Raw genomic sequence first — 15,119 nt, 5'->3', positions numbered from 1 at the left:
AGTTTATCAAACATAGGTTTTGTTTGTTTGTTTGCTTTTGGTATGGGGATTGAACTCAGGACCTTGCAGTTCTGAGGCAGGCGGAGGCGGCGGCACCACTGAGCTACATCCCTGGCCCAAAACATAGGTTTTAATAGTTGATGTTCAAGGTAATAATAACATTTCAGATATTTGAAAAGGTGTCAAACACTAATAATTTTGGGATGCTCTTTCTACAAAATTTTGGGTAAAGATGTGGAAGCAGGTGTAGAAAGAACACCACAATACGTGGATTTATATAGAGCATATACCAAAATATTAAAACCTATTCTAAGCTGGGCATAGTGATATGTAAATGCCTATAATCTTAGAACTCTGGAAGGTTGAGGCAGAAGGGTTTCAAGTTCAGGCCCATTGGGGCAAGACCCTGTCTCAAAATAAAAATAACAAGGGCTGAGGTTGTAGCTCAATGGTAAGGTCCTGGGTTCAATCCTCAGTACCACAAAACAGAAACAAAGTAAAGTAAATTCAACATCCTGTGGTTTGAAGAATTTGATTTTAACAGTTTTGAATCAGAAACATACAAAAAGTTTTTATTCTCATTTTACTTTTGCATAGTGCCTTGCAGATAGTGTGCTACTGTCTTAAGGATTATTGTTTTGATAAGCAATAGATTTTGCTTTAAAATGATAACATCTTTTCCAAAAATTTATCCTTTAGTTTTTATAGAATTGTAAGAATGATAAATACTGTGGTAGCCTATTTAATGCTGTCAGGAAATATCTTCAATCTACAATGCTAGCCCAGACAAGGCTAAAATGCTTTTTATAAAAGAACACAATCCTGTATCTGGACTATTTGATTTGTCTAACGTGTTCATACGGGATTTCTCTTTAATTCATCATGTAATTGTTTTCACTTAGCTTTTTTCCATGGGATACAGAATTAAAAGGACTAAGATGCAGACTTTAAAAGTTATTCCAATTAAAAAAATCTTAGGCGTGGTGGTACATGACTGTAATTCCTGCACTTGGGAGGTTGAGGCAGGAAGATCCCTGCGAGTTTAAGGTCAGCCTGGGATACATAGTGAGTTCAAGGCCAAATTGAAATACACAGTGAGGTCTTATCTCAAAAAAAGCAAAGCAAAACAAAACAAAAACAAAAAAAAACCCCCATGAACATTGTAAAGAAAGACTTAGAAAATGCTAGGAACCAAATTAGGTATAACTCTTTCACTGACTGCTGTAATATACTGACGTTTTCTTCTAGTGTATCTCTTTAATTGGTGACATTGAAAGATAAATATATTTCCTGATAATCTGTCTACATTCTGTTTTCTGCCTAATTTGTATTCAGTGTTCTGTGATAGTAGATACCTAATCATTTTAAGAGAATTTAACTAGCAGATTAGAACAATCTGGTTACTCGAGCCACTCATTAGACAATAGTAACTTAATTATATTGATGCATATTTAAGTGCATTATTAAAATTGAGTGTGACCTTAAAGGTTAGAATGAAATTTTGATTTAGAATACAGTATGTGAAATTAAAATTTGGTATAATTTGCATGACTTTTTTTAAATTTAGAAATTTAGAAGCTTGTCTAGGTTTTTGTTGTTTGTTGATCCTAATCTCAGGGCTCTGTATATGTATGTGTACATGCATGCCCATCATCAGAATTTGAAATATTTCTGAAGTTCATTAATGTTGTATTTGTCAAGTTGCTGGCGATAAATTATGCTATAGTCTAGAGTGGTTCTGATAGATTTGGGTCACTGATTCCTAAAGGTATGTGGAACAAAAATTGTCCGTATATAAGTGTAGTGATGGTGATTAAACCAGAGGATGAAGCTTTTTTTAGATTAAGAAAGATTTTGAACTTAAAAAAAAATATGTATGTATGTATGTATGTATGTGGAGACAGGGTCTCACTATGTATGTATTCAAGAGGGACTTGAATTATCCATGTAGCCTTGGCTGGCCTTAACTCCTGGTCTTCCTGCCTTAGCCTCTTAGTGCTGGGATCACAGGTGTGTACCACCACATCTGACAGATTTTGGACTTCAAAATTTTTTTTTAACTAGTGTACTAAATAAAAGAATATGCAGGAAGTAGCCAGGCCTAGTAATGTGTGCTTGTAATCGCAGTTATTTGGGGATAAGGCAGTAGGATCTATCACAAGTTAGAGGCCAGCCTGGGCAATTTAAGGAGACCTTGTTTCAGAATTTAAAAAATATGTTTGAAGAATGAAATTTAATAAAGGGCTGGGAATGTAGTGTAGCTGAACACTCTCTGAATTAAATCCCCAGTATGCCAACCAATACAAAAGAATTAATTTTGCTTATTGCTTTTGTTATTCCTTACCATCATAGCAGGGGCCTCTGGGTGTAGGTCTCTCAATTTACAGAAAATTTATCACAAAAAAACTATTTGTAAAAATCCTTTAGAATGTTTTAAGTCTGCTTGTTAATAAAATAAACTATAAGGTGAATCATTTTATTGAACAAATTACCCTAAATCGATATTACTGCTAGTTTTCATTTTAATATACAATTGACTGTCTACTAGTACAGTTACATTAAGGTTATTATAGGGAAGATGGCAGGCAAATTTTGTGCTTATTGGTATTTATTTAGAACAGTAAATTATGGAAGCTGGGCATGGTGCCTGCATGCTTGTAATCCCAGCGTTCAGGAAGCTGAGACAGGAGGATCATGAGTTTAAGACCAGCCAGGGTTGTTCCATAGGAAGTGTAAGACCAGCCGCAGCTACAAAATGAAACCCCCCCCCCCGCCCCAAAAAAAGAAAGAATAGGCAGTCATGGACAAGTTACCTTAACAAAAGGTGACCTATTAAAGTAAAATTGTACCTGTTATATTTATTTAGCTTATATTGCTTCTTTTTTCTCTACTTTTAAAAATTATTTAAATAGTGTAATGAGGGCATGGTGAAAAAATTTTGTGCAGTAGCACAGTTCAGGAAATTCAATATCAAGATAATTCCAGCAAGTGTATTCAACTTACACATTTATTAAATAAGTTTAATTGTTCCATAAAAAATTCTTCTCAAAATCTCCTTTAAGAATGATAGATAATGTCGTTAATTCTTGTACAGATAACAAATCGTATAATTTTAGTTTGTCTAGAAGTAATGGATTTATGAATTGTAAATAACATGAAAAAGTTCTGGGTCACAAAAAATAAAGGGATAATCCCCTAAAAATGTAATTTTTTGGTAACGAAGTCTTATTCATATTATAACTATTAAGATTTGGGAAGAATGTAAGCAAATTGTTGTTTTTATTTTATTGCATTTTCATTTGTCTTTTACCCATCTGTGCATCTGAAGTGTAACAAGCTAGATAAATAAAAATTTTGAAAAAGAAATGTTTCTTGTTACTCTGTTGAGGACAGTGTTACATTAGTGATTTTCTACCAGTTCACATTAGGTGATCCTGAGTCAAGAAACTAGCTTTTCTGTAATAAAATAAGTAGTATGAGTTTGTAGTTAGAATGAATAATAGATTTTACATGGTATTTTTTTAGCTGATTTTTAGTTTTGAAGTTGGCATATTGAAAAAGGAAATGAAATGCCACCATGAACATAAAATGTTAAGATTCTTTCCCTTTAAATTATATCATAGTAAGTTATCCTATTAAAAATTAAGGAAAATTTAGAAAATGGCAAAATTTACACTTTGACTAGTCTAAGAAGTAATCAAAAGCTGGAATAGAGACTCTTTAGTAAGGTGCATAGACATGGGGATGTGGTTAATCTATCAAATATCTAACTTTTGTGCTCTTTTGTGTATGTAGTGCAGATGTTTTAATTTTGTTCTGTAGATCTAAGTTCTAAGAGCAATAGGTCCATGGATGGTGGTGACCTCTTCAAATGGCCCTATTTTGTATTTCTTGGTTTCCTTAAATATCCAGACATAAGTGAATAACTTCATTTGATTTTTAGTTTTTCTAACTCTGTAGTTAGTGGTAAAGTGATAAATGGTCTTTTCTTTTGATCGACTTTTTTTTTTTTTTTGATCAACTTTTCAACTACCTTGAAAACTGAATCTTCCCTTTCATATCTTCCTTGATCCTTTCAAAATGGTAATGAACTCTTCATGAGTATCACAGATAGATCTTCTGGGTGAATAGAGTGACCTGTCATTTACCAATATAAGGACAAACACAATCCCTAAAACTTTATTTCTATATTGAAAACTTTATAAGTTAAAATTTTTAATAATTGGGAATAGTCTTAACCACATTGATTCAATTTCAGTGGTTAACTTGTAAACATAAAATTTCTTTTTCTGAGATAGGGTCTTGCTTTGTAATTCAAGTTGGCTTTAAACTCACTATGTAGTTGAAGCTGGTGTCAAACTTACAGCCATCCTGCCTCAAGCTGAGATTACAGGCGTGCACCAACATGCCTGATGTAAACATAAAATTTCAGTGCATACTTTTTTTAAAATATTATTTTACTGGTACATTTTAGGTATACAATATAATGATATTCATCATTGGAAATTTGCACCTTTACATAATCTCTCTTGGTTCTTATTTTTCCCCCTTCCCCTGCCCTCCAACCCCTCCATCCCTCCCTATTTACAGAGACTTTGTTTCCATTTTTTCATTTTCTCATATTAATTCCCTTCCCTCAGTGCATACTGTTGCATTTCCTTTACATTTGGCCCCATCCTAGACATTTTTCTTTTTTTACTATGATAGCTTTATGATGTTATTCTGAAGAAAATATGCAGTTTTTGGTATTTAAGGGTTTTTGGAGATGCCACTTTTCTATGTAGAGTTTTGTCTTCTGTGGTACTTTGTGTGTTTGTTTTTTGAGACAGTCTCACTATATAGCTCAGACTGGTGTTGAACTCACTGTGTATCCCAGGCTGGCCTTGAGCTCTTGGCAATCCTCCTGCCTCAGCCTCTTGAGTGCTGAGATTACAGGTGTGTATCACCATGCCCACTTTGTCTTCTATTGCTATTCTTTTCTAGAGCAGAGATGCTCTAACAGTGTTTCCTGTTTACTCAAATTGTGCATATACTTTCAATTTTTGATTGTTGGTAATGAAAATATAGTATATTCTCTTAAATATTATTTACAATGAAAGTTTTCATTTTAGTAATATTTAGTAAATATTCTAGTATGCAGTGAAACTGGTATATTTCTTAAAATAGTTTCTCTGCAAATTATTTTGTCTTTTGAGATTTGCCTCTCTCTGTGTTCCTCATGTTCACTCCCCATTCCCTCAATTGAAATCATTCACACATGTACACATACACATTTTGCCTTGTGAGGTCCTTTGGCTAGGTACTTTCTCATTTTTTGAGGCTTACCTGGATTGAAGCTCAGTGTGATGTCTGTCCCCTCCCTCTGAGCCCTTGGATGCCTGGGAAGAAGGTGTCTGTATGGCGTCCTTTAGCAACAACAGGGAATTGGAGTGATCAGGGAGGATGAAGGAAGGAATTTTCTCTGGGCTTTGAAGCGTTCTATCTTTCCTTGGACCTACGATGTAACAGTAGAGAGGAGAAGGACTGGTGTTTCTGTGTATCTGTGGGGTACAGAGAAATCCCTGTTCTAGACTTAGACTTTTTAATGATAGACTAAAAATGCTGTGTTTATTGGCAGTGCTCTGCGGACAAAGATGATGCCAAGTACGGCCTAAGCCAGAATGACCTGTTAGGTTTTTAGACGTTTTTATATGAATACATGCAAGCTAACATCTCACTTCAAACAAAAATATAAAAGTCGTATTTGTGATGACTTCATTTAACTTAATCCTAGCAAAGCATTTACTTAACAAGTTGGGTTTATTTAGGGCCAACATAAAGGGACCAACCTAAGCGCAGTGGTTGTTTTCCTCAACCTCTCCCATGCAGGCTGTGTACAGCAGACTGTACATGCAAAAGGAAGCCAAGAGTGAGTAGGCCAGTGCTACTTATAATGAGTAGAAAGGTAGGGCAGTGGACCAGTATTTGGAGTATTCTTTGAACCCTCACCATAACCTATTAAGAAACTGAGGAGTAGCATAATTTATCAAAGTCATATAGCTAAGAGAGAATAGGCATGGGTTTAAACTGTGTGTCTGCTGCCAAAAATCTGTATTTCCTGTGTTACTGCCAGTCTCATTCTGTATATTTCTCTTTCCTTCAACAGTGAAAACAACTGTAGTCTATTCTGATTCCACCTAATTAGAACTCAGATTTCTCATCTGAACAATGGAGTGGTAAATTGTGTAATTACTCTATATGGTTTTTATTTTATTTTATTTTATTTATTTATTTTTTTGGTACCAGAGATTTAACTCAGGACCTTGCGCTTGCGAGGCAGGTACGGTGCCACTGAGCCAAATCCCTGGCCCACTATATGGTTTTTAAATGCTGTGTTTCTGGTTATCAATTTTGAAAAGAAATTTGTCATGGATAAACATAGTAAAGGAAAAATTAGATTTTGTTTTGGTTTATTTTTGTGATTCAGATTTTTTCATTAGAACATACTTGACAAGGAAACTAATGCATTAAACATTTGATGGCAGTAATGGAATAAGTTTAAGGTCATAAAAACGTAAACCACAGTGTATCAGGAATGTTTAACAATACAGAGACATTCGTATTTTGGTATTTGAAAAGTTTGAACTTATTAGACTAGAAGATTAGTAAGGGTACAAACATACTTAGCATAAAAACGTGTGATTTAATGTTCTTGAAAAGTTGGTAGATTGCTTGATTTCGACAAGTAGAAAAATGCAAGATTTCAATCAGAAGGAGAAACAGTGCTTGGATTAACTACAAATTAAATAACTGTAACTAATGTTAAATTTACTAAATGATGCCTTAATGGTTATAGAAAAACTACAGAGTTCATTATTAAAAATTTATGTTTTAGGACTGTGACAGACATCAGATTTAGTAGATGGGCAAATGTGCAATTTAGCTAACAAGTGTTGTAAGCATGGAATGTGGTTATGTTAATGGATAAATCTGAGACTGGAAAAGTTTCCATGAATAACTTTACTTGAAGTGACTATTTTGATGTTGTTCAAAGTAAAAACAATCTTAATAGCAATGCAGTTGTTTTAACAGAACAGAGGAGTCACTGAGTGAGAGCAACAGTAGTAGTCATGAGTTTGTTCAATCCTGTAATAAATTGACAGAGTTAAATAATAGCTCCTCATGTTAAATGTGCTGCAGTTTCCTAGCTCCTCAGTCATCTGACTTATTTTTCCCCTTCAAGAGATATTTCTTTTAAAAAGTACAAAACTGTACCTGTCTCATAATTCTGTTTAGAAAGAATCTCATTTTAAAACAGTATCACAGATTTTTACCATTAGTTAGCTAATATTTGTGTACTGGTTTAGAGTACAAGTGGTGATGACACATGCTTTAGACATCATACTCTGTTCAGTCTTGGTTTGCTAATAAAAGGTTTAAGATGACCTTAGAGCAGAAGCTTTAATTGTGATTTCTCACTAAAAGACAGAGTTGGAAAGGCCACCATTCCCTTTTATTGAAGTTTATATACTACCAACTTGTCATTGTTTGAATATATTGAAAATGAAAACTGACAGTCATAATTCAACTGTTAAGTATAATTAAAATATGAAAATTTTGCTTTGTTTATGATAAATACTAAATTTAAGCTAAGTTAAAAGGTATGCTGTTTGGAAATATGGAAGATACAAGAATGAAGCCAAATAACAAGTTTATGCTTGTATTTTCTACTGATGAAGACTTTCAGAGAAGTTATTTCCATGGGTAGGTGATATCACTCTGCATGTATATATACACTTATACTTTTTTGCATGATTATACATGTAGGAGTGGTACAATTTTGACTTGACTGTTGACCTTTTGCTTCAATTTGGGAGTAGAAGTGGGGAATGTGAGGTAACTGTTTCTAAATGGTGTTAATGATATAAATTTTAAATCACTAATTTATTGCAAACACTTGGACAAAACCACAAAGCCCTTTTAAAACTAGAACATATGGTCAAATAGTCAATATTGTACTTGGCCCTCATATATTCTGCTCCTAAGTATTTGGATATCATACAGTATCTTGATTCCATAATAATCATTTTGAACTCTGACGAAGACTCCATAGAATGATGCAGCTTTCTTTTCTCTTTTAGAAAAGAAAAACTAAACATGAGCAAAATTTTTTTCCTATTTGGACAAAAATTCATTACCAGCCAAAACCAAGGCCACATTGTTAAATTTTATGGTCTTTAATGAACTTGATTTACCCTATTAGGAGAACTGGAAATAATAGTTAACTAAAATTGTCATAATCGTCAGAATTTCATATTGTGACATGTCTGTTCTTTATACTGTGGCACCTAACAATTCATTTGCTTTTATGTTTGGTCATTTTTATTTTTAAAATATAATATAAACCTGTGGTTTAGGAGCTTAGTTTTCAGAGATAAATACCCAGGTGTGTTCCATATTTTTGTCCAGTAGCAGTTTACACAATGGAAACATGTATTAAATTGTTATATTTTTATGATTCATTGGCATATGTATTTCTTCCTGGTCAAGAGTTTTATAAAATAGGTATATTTAATCATTTGTTGGATGATTATTTAAAGTCTATTTGGAAATAAATGGTTTGCTTACACTTCATAAGGAGCTATGGGGAGGGAAACAGTATTCCTTTATTTTAGCTTTATTCTAGGCAAGCATTACATCATTGAGCTATGCCCCTAGCCCCTGTTTTAGCTTTCTCTAAAATGGGGGTGGTAGAGGGTTTCTTGAATGAAACTTTATTTTTGCTTTTGCTGTCTTGTTAGAAAAAGAGTAGCATTAGCATTTTAAAGCATGTATCTCTTCTACAAGCATGAATATTGACTTCTTTTAAGCATGAATTGCTATAATGTAATTACTTTAGAATTCAGATCTGCCTTTTTCAGTTAGGGTTACTTGGGCATGGGAAATATCTCTTACTAGTCCAGTAAAAACTTTAATATCTTCCTCTAAAATCATGCATAAGATTATATATAATTTATTTGGAGTGTGAACTGGTTGTCATTCTCAGGGAAAAGAAAATATAAATATTCCTCACAAGACATGCAAAGCATAATCCTTAAAATGGGGCTTGGGGATATTGTCTTTTTGTCGAATGTTGTAATGTGTATAACCTCCCTGTTATTATAAGAAGGCTTCATTGGAAATAAATAAGTTAGTTAAATATAGCTCTAGTGTTAACTTTTATTTCTTTAGTTAGTAGGAAAATGTATATTTGATTTTCTTCTCTGACTCTACTAGGAACTTTTAGTATTAGGTACTAAGAGAAAACTAGATTTATTCTCTTAAAAATAATAAATTGCGTTTTAACAGTTTATGTCAGTTTTTTCCTTTAAAAAGTCAGTTTCACTTTCTTTGTAGAGTCATCCCATTTTTCCTAATCTGTTGCTCTTCATAGGAGTATGAGGGGAATTCAGTGTAACATTGTTCGGTATAGTCTTGTCGTCTTCTGTTCTTCATAACTCTTTTTTCTTCCTTTCAAAAATGTGTCCCTCATCTTTGTAAGCTCAGGTTATCCTTTTCACTTTCACATCATGTCCAAAATACTAGATGTGTAAAGTACAGCTTTTCTAATCAGATAGAATAATAAGGTAAAGGCTACTGGCATTTAGAGGGCTCTTAGTTTCAGAATTATTTTTTACCCCACAAGTTAGATACAAGTATACATTTTCTTTCCTCCCTAGATGGACCTCCAGTTGTAGCTCATTATGATATATCTGACACCAGCTCTGACCCAGAAGTGGTAAATGTGGACAATTTATTGGCGGCTGCACTAGTTCAAGAGCACACTAATTCTGTAGGCGGACAGGACACAGGAGCTACCTGGAGGACCAGCGGGCTTCTAGAGGAGCTGAATGCAGAGGCAGGTTGGTCTCCCCCCCACCCCTTCTCTAATGGTGTAATGTGCATGTGTCCTGGCAGATGTTTCTCCTGGGTGTGGACCCTGCTGAGGAGAGCAAGCCATACCAGAGCTACCTGGTATTGAATGAATGTGATATCCATGCTGCCGTGTATAAATGAGAAGATGTGGGTAGCATGTCATTCATCTTTCCTAATCAGAAAGAAGTGATGATAATATTACTAATAATAATGACATTAATTGTAGGCATCAGATTTCAGCAGGCATATTTCTTAGATTAAAAATGGCCAATGTGTGCATAAACAGTCCAGATAGTCTCATATTCTTTGGCCACTTTCCCTCACTTAACTCTGGATAGCAGCCTCACAGCTTGATAGGGAACTTGAAACTCCTCAAGGTGCTGTTTCTTTACAGCACTGCTACTGCTTCTTCTCTGCTCATGAGGGTGAGTCTCTAGCATCCCCTTGGTCTTTTCCTGCACTTTCTGCCTCTGTTATCTCCAGAAAAAAATCTCTCTTCTGTCTTGCTCTATTTTTCTTTGTACTGTGATTATTCTTAAGAGTGATTTAATTCTCTAAAACAAGCCTGTAGTTACCTTTGGAAAACCTCTCACAGTGCCTTCAAGATTTCTTCAGTATTTTTCTGAAACATTCTAATTGAAACTTAAAAAAAAAAGTACTAGTATTTAAGTTTAAGATAAAAGGGGAAGGGAATGAGAAAAGACTGCTTTTAGAGTATATATTTTCTTGAGTGTTTTTGAAGGATTATTTGCATTGCTTTTATCCTCTAATGTAGTATTTTAATTACTATCTTAAACTTTTTTCCCTTCAGTACTGGGGATTGAACCTAGGGGTACACTGCCACTGACCTACAGCACCCAGAGCTTTTATTTTTATCTTCTTGGTTTTTTGAGACAGGATCTCGCTGTTTAGTTCAGGCTGTCTCATGGTGATCCTCCTGCCTCAGCCTCCCAAGTGCTGGGATTATAGGTGTGTACCACCATGCCTGGCATGCCCCAGATCTTTAAAAAAAATTTTTTAGAGTCTAAATTTCCCAGTTTCGCCTTGGCATTTGTGATCTCTCTGCCTCAGCCTTCCAGGTAGTTGGGATTACAAGCGTGCATCACTGTTCTTGGGCTAAAATGTATTTTCTGGTATCGGGGATTGAACTCAGGACCTTGTGCTTACGAGGCAGGCAGCGGCACCACTGAGCTAAATCCTCGACCCTAAACTATAACTTTTTTAAAACATAAAACTCATTTTCGGGTCTGGGGATTTAGCTCAGTGGCACTGTGCCTGCTTGCCAAGCGCAAGGTCCTGAGTTCGATCCCTAGTACCAAAAAAAAAAAGTTATAGTTTAGGAATTTCTGTATTGAGGGCCGGGGATTTAGCTCAGTGGTTTCACCGCCTGCTATGCAAGCGCAAAGACCCGAGTTCGATCCCTGGTACCAAAAAAAAGAAATTTCTGTATTGAAACAGAACACCACTGATTGTTATCCCAAATTCTCTCTCATAATCTTTGAATTGAACTGAAGGAAAATCACTTATTTGTTGAACTTCGCATTCATTTATTGTGGCTAATTTTTTTGAGGGGGAGGGATAGAATTCGGGTTCTTGTGCTTGCGCAGCATGCAGTGAAACCACTGAGCTAAATCCTCAGCCCCTGTGGCTAATTTTGAAATAGGACCTGAGTTTTGTTTTGGCTTTAAAAAAATGTTTTTTTATTGCCATCTGGCCTTTTTGATCTTGGACCAGTCATTTCTTCTCTGGACTTTAGTTTTTATATAAATAAATACTTGTTTGCCCAAGAGGAGTCAATTAAGGATTTATTAATACTGTATATAAGTACTTTGAAAAGAACTAATACTTTATATTAAAGGATAGTGGTTTGACCACACTTTATACAATACATGTTCCTAAGCTATGAAATCTGTTCTGTATACTAGATGGCTTATCTTTTTTCACCACTGATATTAAATGATCCATTGCATTTCAGTTTTTCGGTGTTCTTTTTTTTTTTGGTATGGGGGATCGAACTCTGGACCTTGCGCTTGCGAGGCAGGCGCCAGAGCCACTGAGCTAAATCCCCATCACTTTCCCTGTTCTTTAGTGATGCCATTAAATATGGACTGTTATAATAACTTCTTGCAGAAAAAAAAAAGAATCACATTTTTGCTCTTCATGTAGAGAATTGTTAACAGTAAGTTGAGCCATATGAAATCATTAATATTAGACTTTTTGATTTATTAAAACCCAGTAATTTCATTTGATTCAATCAAATACTGCAGAGTTTGAGGTCTTAGGACATCATTAAAGTTACCAGGACCAGGAAAGCACTTGTATTTTCAGCTTCAATTACAGTTGTCCTTAGTATCCATGGGGCATTGGTTCCAAAACTTTGCACATAACCTATGTGTATCCTCTGTATACTTTAAATGATCTCTAGATTACCTGTGTTATCTAGTACATTATAAATGTTTTATAAATAGTTATACTATATTGTAGAGAACAATGACAGATAAATGTGTACATGTTTAATACAGGCACAGCTTTTTCCTTAATATTTTCCATTAGAAGTTGGTTGAATCTATAGATGTGGAAGGAAGGCTCACTGATAGTTAGCTTGCTTATCTAAAACATCACGCTTTCTCTTAAGAATACAATGTGACAAAGTATATAAGGAGGGATGCACCTGTAGCTTCAGCTGTCTGTCCCATCTTTTATCCCTTCTCACCCCAGAGTTGTCCTAAACTTGGTATTAGTTTGATATTCCTGTGTATTTGTATAGTTTTACTTCCATTTGTTATGTGTCTGTAGCAAGCACATTTTAAATCTAATTGGATAGAGCACTTGCCCACTGTGCAAGAGACCCTGAGATTAATTAACAACTAATTGTTACTGTATTTCAGGTAATCATTTGCAACTTATTTTTTTGAGGGGCAGGGTTGGTGCTGGGCCTTTTTTAGTTCAACATTTTATGAGCTTTATGTTTTTTGTTTGTTTTTTGTGTTTTTGAGACAGGGTCTCGCTGTGTAGTTCAGGCTGGCCTTAAACTCACTATGTACCCTGGGCTGGCCTTGAACTTGGAGCAATCCTCTTGCCTCACCCTGCTGAGTTCTGGGATTACAGGTGTGCATCACCACACCTGGCACTATGCTTGTTAGATGTGAGTCTACTTCATTAATTTTTTTCCCCCATTGCTACTTAGTATTCCACTGTACAAATACAACTGTACAAACAGTTCACTTACTGTTTTATTGGACATTTAGAGTGGTATTTTATTTTATTTTATTTTTGGGACCAGGGACCAAACTCAGAACTGTGTTTGGGAGGCAGACGGCAGCACCACTGAGGTAAATCCCCAGCCCTAGGGTGGTATTTTAAATGATGCTGTCATTAACATTTGTTGGATCTCTTGGTATATGTATATAATACTTTCTTGGCATATATGTGTAATACTTTCTGTAGGCCTTATCTGTAGCGTATACTGCACATGTGCATACTGGGCCATAAAAGTGTGTACATTTTTGTTTAGGACATAGGAAATAGTCACCACAGTTCATCTTCTCGTGCCATTTGATATTTTCTGATGAAGCCATTTATTCACTCTTTCAAAGTAATTTTTCCTTTAAATCTGACAATGTAAGAATGTGAATAATAAATTAAACTGAATATTATTACTCAGTGGGAATGTATCTTGTGAAGCTGAATATACTTACAGTGTCATAACAAAATGTTAATATAACTTATTTGGATTGCAAGTTTATAGTTTCAGGACTTAACCTCTTAAAATTTGTGTGTAAAGTAAGTGTTCGAATGGTTAATCTGGTGTAGTTCTGTCCCCCTCAGAACTAAATAGAAGCTTAAGTCACTGAATGAACTATCCAGATGTTTACTTTAATCAGTATTAGCATCTCAGCCTAGATAAACCCACTGTATTTAAAGTCATATAAATAATAATTTGAGATACAGTAGCTTGCTTCTCTTTTCAAAGGAATTGAATAGTGTTTTTACATCCAAAATAGTTGTTACTATTTGTTTTAGTTGTAAACTATGCAAAAAAGTTGAGCAACGAGCAGATTTTAAAAACTAAAATGAAATCAGGAAATCCCCTGGTCAGTGAAAGACCTAAGATTTCTATTTACTTTCTCTTACTTGATGCCAGAATTGTACAGTATAGGTTGTGGGTTTTGAATCAGCAGCCACTTAGAAATTATGTGACCTTAAGGTAAATTATGTAAAGTGTCAGTTTTCCCTGTCTGCAAACCTGGAATAAAAGTAGGGTCTTACCTACTTTCTTGTTGAGACACAATACCTGACACCACAATTTAAAGGAGAAAATGTTTATTTTGACTCACAGTTTGTAGAGGTTTCAATCCATAGTCAGCTGGCTCCCAGAAGGCAGGGTGGCATGGCAGAGAAGTTCCTTCATGGCATGGCAGCAGGAATAGAGGGTGATGGGAAGAGATAATTCCTTCCGGGTCATGCTCCCAGTGACCTCCTCTGACCAGGCTTCACCTTGCAGCATCACGTTTAGCCCATAAACTCAGTAGTGGATTAATTCACTGATAAGTGTCATGCTCCCATGATCCAATCACTTCCCAAGATCTCCACCTGTGAACGTATGAGCCTCTGAGGAGACATCCAGATATAAACCATAACAAGTAGTATCTACCTCAAAAGGATATTGTAACATCAAGTGAAATAACATATACACTATGCTTAGTACAGATACAGCATACAGTAGACCCTCAGGAATGCTAACCACCATTATGTTATTAGTGATGAGCTAAAGAACACTAAGTAAGGAATTGATTAGGATCAGTCAGTGGATCCTAATTGTCCTTCCCTGTAAGTGCTACGTACGGTATTTCCTGAACTTTGCCTGAGCACAGAAATTACCCAGGGTGCTTATAAAATTCAGTCTTCTTGGCTTATCCCTTGAGATTCCATTAGTAGATCTGAAATGGGGTTTGGGAATCTTTTTAATGATAACCCCTAGGTAACTCTTACAGCTACTATGTTTAGAAAACTGTACTAGCATATCTGAAAATGGCTTTATTTTTGTTAATTGCTTGTATTTATTCAGTGTAAATGTAAACGTAGTTGGGGCTAAAAGAAACAGGTATCTGAAGTACTCTTGGATGAAAGCTTTATAATTGTGATAAACTGAATTTATTTTTTTAATTTATTTTTTTTTTTTTTGGTACCGGGGATCGAACTCAGGACCTTGCCCTTGTAAGGCA

At 35.1% G+C, this 15,119-nt stretch overlaps 1 protein-coding gene across 5 annotated transcripts in view; it reads left to right on the top strand.

The window, feature by feature from the left end:
- The window catches only part of Ark2n (arkadia (RNF111) N-terminal like PKA signaling regulator 2N), an 85,051-nt gene that overhangs the window by 53,889 nt on the left and 16,043 nt on the right, over positions 1-15,119 (top strand). For 3 of the 5 annotated variants that reach the window (XM_004855087.4, XM_004855086.3, XM_021236591.2), the window contains exon 3: positions 9,699-9,881. The exons of the other annotated variants lie outside the window; for them this stretch is intronic. In XM_004855087.4, the coding sequence (XP_004855144.1) occupies positions 9,699-9,881 (183 nt within the window). The remainder of the gene's footprint in view (positions 1-9,698; positions 9,882-15,119) is intronic. 5 annotated transcript variants of the gene reach the window in all.

The sequence above is a fragment of the Heterocephalus glaber genome, unplaced genomic scaffold (assembly GCF_053883595.1).
Source record: "Heterocephalus glaber isolate CG9 unplaced genomic scaffold, H.glaber_assembly_v1.0 deba00000331, whole genome shotgun sequence".
NCBI lineage: Eukaryota > Metazoa > Chordata > Mammalia > Rodentia > Bathyergidae > Heterocephalus > Heterocephalus glaber.
The sequence above is the reverse complement of the archived record's forward strand: the minus strand, read 5'-3'. Positions and strand labels throughout refer to the sequence as shown.